Raw genomic sequence first — 8,833 nt, forward strand, 5'->3', positions numbered from 1 at the left:
AGCGAAAGAAACAACCTATTTCAATATTCATAAGAAAACTGCTGAATAGTACTTGATCAATAATTTCATGGATCTATATCCTGTAGCGAACATAACTGCACCTTTGAGCTAGAAATGCAGTAACTTATTGACAGGCGCGCGCTTCCAAGTCCCTATTAAGTTGTCAGTGAAATATCATGCTGGAAAGGCTCATTCAATGTGACTGAATCGAGACAAGGGAAAGTTGAGGTCTTCAGTGTGAAACAAACGCCACGTTTAGGGGGTAGGATGACGCAGCCTTGTAAGTACACAAAATAAGATATATGTAAGTCTTATTAGTTTGTTTTATTCATTCTTATTCTGATATTGCACATGTTAAAATGAGGTATAAATTGCAGGCCAATGAATGAGTTTTATATACATCGTAATATGAACAATATACTAGTATACAGTGTTTCACATAACAGGAAAATAACGTTCATCAGTCTTTTTCATTCGGTAGAAAACACACATTCTCAGTCACGCACTTTAATGACACATCATGCCCTCTCATTCACATAAAATATCTGGCAAGTTGTATGAAATGAGATTCGATCTCGATGTTTTTCAAAGTCATTAACTTATTAATTTGGCATCTCATGTGCCAGTGTTTTCCAGAATGTCCTTTGATATACGACATGTTAAACAAACCGTCCATATCTCCGTAGCGGTTTGCATATATCACAGAATGTGCATCAATGTTCAGAAACATTCTATACTTTGTCTGATGAAATTGTGCTGCCTTGTTTGAACACATGTCGAGCAGTAGATCGTGTTCTCCTCAAACGCCTCCAAGCGTAGTCATAAGACTTCATCATGGAGGCTGTTTTTATGTGGTATGATGCTCTTCTGTACACCACCCTCCGCACATAAACGCCGCAGTCCTGAGACACAACGTTGTTCACCTGAGCTCTGACAATTTTGTTTCCAAGGAGCCGTGTTTCCCAGTTAACATTATCAGGAATGTTGTGGCAGAACTTGCTGAATACCACACACCTTCGTCCGTACCGGATGGTCTGAACACCGATCTCATAGAGAACTGGCTTATTGTTCTCAGACTTGAAGATTGTCTTCTTTCTGAATCCAGGGTTGGCACCCCGTCTTTTCTCCCACTGCACATCCTGTTTGAGTGGGACGTCAGGGGAGATAACTTTGACCCACGGTGACCAGTCCATGTTTCTCAAGCTGAAGTTGTTCTCAAAGACTTCCTCTCTTCTCAGAAGAGGTGTCACAAACTTTGTAGGTTTCTGGAATAATACATTATATATAATGAGTCTATTTAGATATGGTCATACCTTTAATGTTCAAAAATGGTACAGCTTTAATCGATAAGTTTTATCGTTATCAGCAATATGAGAAAGAAATGAACAACTGTATATGTCATTATTGCTTGGAAAGAAACATGTCTGATATATACCTTCAGTGATTTAGTGCCTGGTCTTTTGATGGATTTAGGATTGGCCTTTCGAACTGCTGTGATTGATGTAGTTTTCTTTAAGGTGGGGATCTTCACATCTTTCTTACTGCAACCGGTTGTGATCTTTGGCGATGACAGGGAGGCTACTCCATCACGTAGTGAGGTAAACATTCCTTCCATGTCTTTGCTAAGGGCACCTTCACCACAACGAATTCGAACTTCTTTCTCATACACCTGAAATGACATATACAAATGTCAAAACAGAAATACACGGAAAACATATTCGGTAAGAAAAGTAAACTAAATATAAATTTATTATGAGAAACGTATATGTTTATGAACAATATAATCAAAGAGCAAACTTACATCAAACATATCTGCCCCGTGCTCCCTGTAGCAGATGGCCATGAGGAAGTCGAAGACATTGGAAAAGCTGTCGAGTTGAAGATGGCGTCCCCCTGTCTCCTGGGACATTCTCTTGTAGAATTCCATGCTGCTACATCCGCGCTCTACCCCATATATCTTTACTCCCTGGAAACGAATGGGACGTTTCAATGTATTTACTGTAAATTTGACTTTTGTTAGAATGATGCAATTTTGAGCGAACTCGATTTGTATTATCCCAACTGACAGTCAAACTCAAAAATGGAATTCGATATTGTATTGAGAATTTGAATGTCTTGAAAAAAGCATTTCTTAGTGATGTTAAGAATTTAATTTGGCTAAAGTAAAATTAGCTCACCATTTTATTGAGAGTCTGAATCTCCTTCCTCCAGTCTATCTTGAGTTTGTTGTCGGGGTAGTCTGGTTCATGGGGGTTGGCGTCCCCGATCATGACGAGGGCACGATTGGATCCGGGTGTCCATGACAACTCCTCCCCAACTTGTCTGAGAACGAGTTCGTAACATTCGTCCGAGTCTCCGCCTCCAGTGCTGCTGACGTTGTTTACAAAGTCACATAGTTCCTTAACGTCTGTGGAAAAGTCGATCCACTTTGTTACGTAGTTGTGTTTGTCACAATAGTCCCCGTGTGCGAAGACGGCAATTCTGATGGCGGGGATGTCAGCCTGGAGCCGCTGTATCATGTCCTGGAGTCGACCTCTGACTTCAGTCAGACAGCTGCTCATGGAGCCGGTTGTGTCAAAGGAGAAGACAATCTCCGGAAGACCACCAGGAGGAAGCAAAGCCATGTTGAATCTGTTGAAATATTCAAAACAACTGAATGTACATGTATACAAGAAGTTTTACTTTTGAAATTGATACAGCTTTATAACCATTAACTCTGGCAGTGTAAATACTTATAAAAATGTTTTGAAAATCCAACTTTTTGTTCATTTTAATCTTAATGTTTATATTCTCAAGTAAAAAAAATATATTTCAATTTTTAACAAAGTCAATTCAGAAACAAGAATGTTGGTTTCTTTAAAATATTTGCAAAGGTTATGTCCGTAAGTATGCTATATTTTATTAGCATTTTATAGATATAGAAAATTGTGTTAAGGTTATAAATACATATGATTTAATAATTAACGCTTTTCTTATAAAATAGATATAGATGTGTAATTTATTTGGCGACGATTTTCTCGCTGTTATCAGACCCAGAACTATATACATCATCACTGTTAATATATTCCTCAAGTTACCTTTTTTGAACGGTGACAGTAGTTATATAGTTCTTTTGCTATATTCCCACGCCGCTGTCAGACGTAGTTTATATATATTCTAGTCTTTCAACTGTAGTGTATGTCACTGGACTGATCTTACTCAGCGGCACACTCGCTTTTATACTGGCTGAGAGGCGATCAATGGGAGCTCGCTGAGACTTGTCTTGGTTGGCGTGTTTAGACCTGTTCCGTGGTTGTGTTTAGACGAGCAGGCTATGTTCATGTCTATGCGTTTCAATACATGCTTCTGTTTGGAAAGAAACAACATCAACTGATTAGTCAGTTGAGGATACATGTAATCGTGGAATTATTAAGTACCTTGAGCTTTGTGAAACGTGCTGTCTTTGAATGTCTCATATTCTGAATCGACACGTGAAACATACGTCCAGAAACAGATAAACATACTCTCTCAAACACATTATTTATATCAATGCTCCTTACACTGTCTGTCGGAAGATATTTTGGTCGGAAACGGTACATTGCCGCAATGTACAGAGTTTGTATATTGTAGATGACGTCACTGCTTCGCGGAATGCATTATTCGCACAACAAAATATCGATAATTTTCTCAGCAATAACACTTGTAGATGTTTCTGTGGAATATATTGTCGTTAATTGATAGTGCGTATGTACTGTACTGGAAATAAACATCCCTTCCAGTTGATTATCCTTTGATTGTGTAAACCATCATTAGGTGTCTATATCCATTGTTTTGTTCCATTTGGAGAATACTTTGTCGTGTCAAACTTTCCCTGAGAAGCGTTGCTTTGTTGTAATTTCGAGAATATATGTCGGTCCTAAATGAAAAACACTATTTGATATGTATCACAACAATGAGCACTTTCTCTATGATAGTTTTGTACTCTAAGGCGTGATGAATTACTTTGTGCACGAATTCGCAGGCCATTTTTAACACATATAAAAAACCCATGATGTTTGTATCTTTGACAGTGTGTGTCAATGTATTTCAGGAATAGAAACAGTTGTTTTCATAATCAATATAGGACGCGAAGTATCTCTTTGTTAACTGAAGAGACACATTTAAATTTCTTTCTATTTCACGAGACGGCAGCTGATAATACTTTTCAGAAAGCTCTATTTCCTTACATGTAAAATATATTTACTTATATTTCCACCCCCGAGAATACGTTTTAAAAATATATCAATTAATTGTTATTCATGATAACAACATTGACCAGTTTTCATGACATATATTAATAATGCCCTTGCGACCAGATTTGATGTGAAGTATCAGCCGTACTACCGTGGCCAGTTTCCTTGATATATACAGCTGGAAAAGAATTTAAGCATTACATGTTTCATGTTTTCATATATCCTGAACTGACGTTCATCGTTTGGAGATATTTACACATGACATTGATTTCATTTTGATGAAAGAAAACGCCGATGACTGCTATGAAGTTAATTCAAGAGAATGCCATATCGTAAGATGCAAAGAAGTTGATGAAGCAAATGGAAGGGTTGTCATATAATTATTTCCACAGAACAGTTACAAAACATGTTACTAGATTATCGATTTCAGTTTCTGTATTTCAGTTTGGGATTATCGCTTTGTAAAAAATAAAGGGGTTTCGTAAGAACATTAATACCGGATGCGATTTTGAAACAAGCAGTGTTTCCATGATATATGTCGGAAACAAAATAAACATTGCTCCGTTTCATAACATTAATCTAAACATGAACACTTTCTGGTCTTTTAAAAGTTATAAAACGTATGGTTTATAACATGTTGATCTACATCTTCCGACATGGAAAGGCGGTGATTGTACATTCAGGAAATGCGTTCACGACTTGAGGAAAGTGTCTCTCAAACACGTTGTTTACCTTCGTTTCTCCTCACACGCGAGTCTAGGATTCGGTTTCATTGAGAAGCGCAGTGTAGTGAAGCGAGTTGAAGAAGAATGTGTGACGTATTTACTTCGCGGATTGTTATGCTCAGTCAGCAGTTCCGCTGTCAATGCAACAACATTACACGCCGATTTAATTTTCAAACTCAATACATTAGATGCAGAGAACAAGAAAAGCAAATCACTGCAAATTTTGACTAAATAATGCATGCAAAATGTGCAGTACATACATTGTACACAATTGAGATGAAACATGAATACATTCTATATTCTTTTGACTATGTAAGTTAACAGTATGTGAATTACGAACATACATAAGATGTATTTTGGTCCTATTTATTATGTCATCGCGTTATTTTTTCACCTAATGCGTGTATTCATGTATTTACTTTTGTAAGATTATAAAACTGCGCATCATCTCAAGGTGGGAGGACAGCCCAATGCATTTCAGATATACGAGGTTACAATATAGGAGTTTAAACTCATATGGCGTGTGAATATGAATAAATGCACGTGAGTGCTCATACATGTAGCTGGATCATATTATATATATGAATTTCTGTTTGTTTCTGGTTACTTTACATTCCAGCACGTCAGCTTAATGTGGAAGTTCGTTGACGGTTAGTATTTGGTGAAACACACGAGCATGGTTATGGCACTGACAGATTCTAATTCAAGACCAGAGGATCCTGACACGGACCTTAAATAAAAACGAAAAAACCCAACCTCTTTCAAAATTCATATGAAAACTGCTGAATAGTACTTGATCATTGATTTCACGGATTAATATCCTGTAGCCGAATATCACTGCACCTTTGAGCTAGAAATGCAGTAACTTATTGACAGAGGCTCCCAAGTCCCTATTAAGTTGTAAGTGAAATATCATGCTGGAAAGCGTAACAACAAGAACGGCTTTTCGTTTTGTTCCTTACGATGTCTTTACTCAAAGAGATATGGAAGTTTGGGCTGGATAAGGGGTTTGTGTGATATGAGTGAATTTTGCTGTATGTCCATGTCAGGGCGCATGAAATGTAACTGAATCGAGACAAGGGAAAGTTGAAGTCTTAAGCGTAAAACAAACGCCACGTGTAGGGGTTAGGAGGACGCAGTCTTGTAAGTACACATTTTCAAAGAAAATAAGATACATGTAAGTCTTATTAGTTTGTTTTATTCATTCTTATTCAGTCTGATTTTGCACATGTTAAAATGAGCTATGAAATGCAGGCCAATGAATTAGTTTTATATACATTCTAATATACACAATATATACAGCGTTTTACATAACAGGAAAATAACGGTAGAAAACACCCATTCTCAGTCACGCACTTTAATGACACATCATGCCCTCTCATTCACACAAAATATCTAGCAAGTTGTATAATATGAGATTCGATCTCGATGTTTTCCAAAGTTATATACTTATGAATTTGGCCTCTTTTGTGCCAGTGTTTTCCAGAATGACCTTTGATATATGGCATGTTAAGAAAAACGTCCATATCTCCGTATCTGTTAGCATATTTCACAGAATGTGCATCAATGTTCAGAAACATTCTATATTTTGTCTGATGAAATTGTAGTGCCTTGTTTGAACACATGTCGAGAAGTAGATCGTGATCTCCTCAGACGTCTCCATGCGTAGTCATAGGACTTTATCATGGAGGCTGTTTTGGCGTGGTATGATGCTCTTCTGTACACCACCCTCCGCACATAGACACTGCAGTCCTGAGACACAACGTTGTTCACCTGAGCTCTGACAATTTTGTTTCCAAGAAGCCGTGTTTCCCAATTAACATTATCGGGAATATAGTGGGAGAACTTGCTGAATACCACACACCTACGTCCGTACCGGATGGACTGAACTCCGATCTCATAGAGAGCTGGCTTATTGTTCTCAGACTTGAAGATTGTCTTCTTTCTGAATCCAGGGTTGGCACCCCGTCTTTTCTCCCATTGTGCATCCTGTTTGAGTGGGACGTCAGGGGAGATAACTTTGACCCACGGTGACCAGTCCATGTTTCTCAAGCTGAAGTTGTTCTCAAAGACTTCCTCTCTTCTCAGAAGTGGTGTCACAAACTTTGTTGATTTCTGGAATAATATAGTGTATTATGAGACTCCTTGACATGGTCATAGCCTATCACAATGAAAACAGCCGTGATCGCGCTTTTAAAAACAATTGAGAGAATATTTTACCTTGAACGATTTCTTTCTTTGCTTTCTGATGGATTTAGGCTTGGGCTTTCTGACTCTTAGGATGGATGTTATTTTCTTTAAGTTGGGAACCTTCACATCTTTCTTAGCGGCACTGATCGTAATCGCTGTCTTTGGTTGAGGAGGGGAGAAAATTCCATCACGTAGGGATGTAAACATTCCTTCCATGTCTTTGCTGAGGGCACCGTCAGCGCAACGGGCTCGAACCTCTTTCTCGTACACCTGATGAGGGCAAATAAGCATTGATGAAAGGAGTTTTATTATGACAAATATCACAGAATTAAAATGACAGCCGCTCTACGGATTTTAAAGTGGTGCAGCTATTTCAACTTACATGAAGAATCTCTGCCCCCTGTTCCCTGTAGCAGATGGCCATAAGGAAGTCAAAGATGTTTGTAAAGTTTTCCAATTTAAGATGCCGACCTCCTGTCTTGTTGGAAATGGTTTCGTAGAACGTCGTATTGCCCGTGCCGCACTGAACTCCATAGATTTTTACTCCCTGAAATTAAAATTAATAAATAGAATAAGTGAATGAACATCGTTGTGTCGAATTTAAGGTTGTTATGGCGAAGCAAAAGCAAGGTCCTTGAGCATTCCTTCTTTATTCATCAATTTCGGTTGTGTCGAACCCCAGATAACGTTACTTGGATACATTTACGTGAGTCCCTTCAATGTCGACTCAAAGGTGGTTGACTGGTGAGTGTTGTATTCTTATCATTTGATTAATGTAGGAAAATGACCACAACACAGAAATTAATAGAAATCCAACATACCATTTCATTCAGAGTTTGTGTCTCCTTCCTCCAGTCTATTTTTAGTTTATTGGCTTTGAAGTCTGGTTCGTGGGGCTTGTCGTCCCCGACGACGACGAGAACACGGTTAGATCCTGGTGTCCATGACAACTCCTCCCTAACTTGTCGGAGAACAAGCTCGTAACACTCGCCGTTGTCGCCACAGCCTCCTGTATCTTCAACGTTCATGACGAAGTCGCAGAGTTCTTTGACGTCAGTGGAGAAGTCGATCCACTTTGTGACATATGTGGATTTGGTGCAGTAGTCACCGTGTGCGAAGACGGCGATTCTGACGGCGGGGATGTCAGCCTGGAGCCGCTGTATCATGTCCTGGAGTCGTCCTCTGACTTCAGCCAGACAGCTGCTCATGGAGCCGGTTGTGTCAAAGGAGAAGACAATCTCCGGAAGTCCACCAGGAGGAAGCAAAGCCATTTTAACCTGTGGAAAATGAAAACACAACTACATGAATACATACATACATGAAAGTATATTTGTAATATCGGTTCAGTTTCATTATTAACCATTGCAGCGGAAATGCTGAAGTAATTTAATTAATTGTCTTGTTCATTTTAATGTTATCCTAAAAGAAGACATTGAAAGTTTTCCTGTCAAGGTTTATTGAGAAATCACAATCTTGTTGTCTTTTCTAATTCAAGGTAATTTCCATTAGCATACTATAACTATTTGTATTATATGCAGTAAACATGTGTTTACGTTACGTTACGTAAATTTATCAAATAATTGATCTTTTTCTTTAAAAAAAGTTATTGTGGAATGTGTTCCACATGTTACCTTTTTTAAATGATGACAGTAGATATTTAGTTGTTTTTTATTCTCCGGTGCTATTAAATGCCGTTTGAGATATACC

At 38.3% G+C, this 8,833-nt stretch overlaps 2 protein-coding genes across 2 annotated transcripts; both read right to left on the minus strand.

The window, feature by feature from the left end:
* Nucleotides 1-449: 449 nt before the first annotated feature.
* Nucleotides 450-3,140, minus strand: LOC139479714 (uncharacterized). The gene is made up of 5 exons (XM_071262565.1): nt 3,078-3,140; nt 2,178-2,631; nt 1,802-1,966; nt 1,436-1,669; nt 450-1,265 (listed from the first exon to the last, which is right to left on the minus strand). The coding sequence occupies exons 2-5, from the start codon at nt 2,622-2,624 to the stop codon at nt 732-734; spliced, it is 1,380 nt and encodes a 459-aa protein (XP_071118666.1). The 5' UTR covers nt 2,625-2,631; nt 3,078-3,140; the 3' UTR covers nt 450-731.
* A 3,055-nt stretch (nt 3,141-6,195) lies between these two features.
* Nucleotides 6,196-8,833, minus strand: LOC139479726 (uncharacterized). The gene is made up of 5 exons (XM_071262579.1): nt 8,758-8,833; nt 7,948-8,403; nt 7,509-7,673; nt 7,157-7,396; nt 6,196-7,051 (listed from the first exon to the last, which is right to left on the minus strand). The coding sequence occupies exons 2-5, from the start codon at nt 8,395-8,397 to the stop codon at nt 6,518-6,520; spliced, it is 1,389 nt and encodes a 462-aa protein (XP_071118680.1). The 5' UTR covers nt 8,398-8,403; nt 8,758-8,833; the 3' UTR covers nt 6,196-6,517.

The sequence above is a fragment of the Haliotis cracherodii genome, unplaced genomic scaffold, assembly GCF_022045235.1.
Source record: "Haliotis cracherodii isolate W230 unplaced genomic scaffold, xgHalCrac1.p SCAF_4, whole genome shotgun sequence".
Taxonomy (NCBI): Eukaryota; Metazoa; Mollusca; class Gastropoda; order Lepetellida; family Haliotidae; genus Haliotis; species Haliotis cracherodii.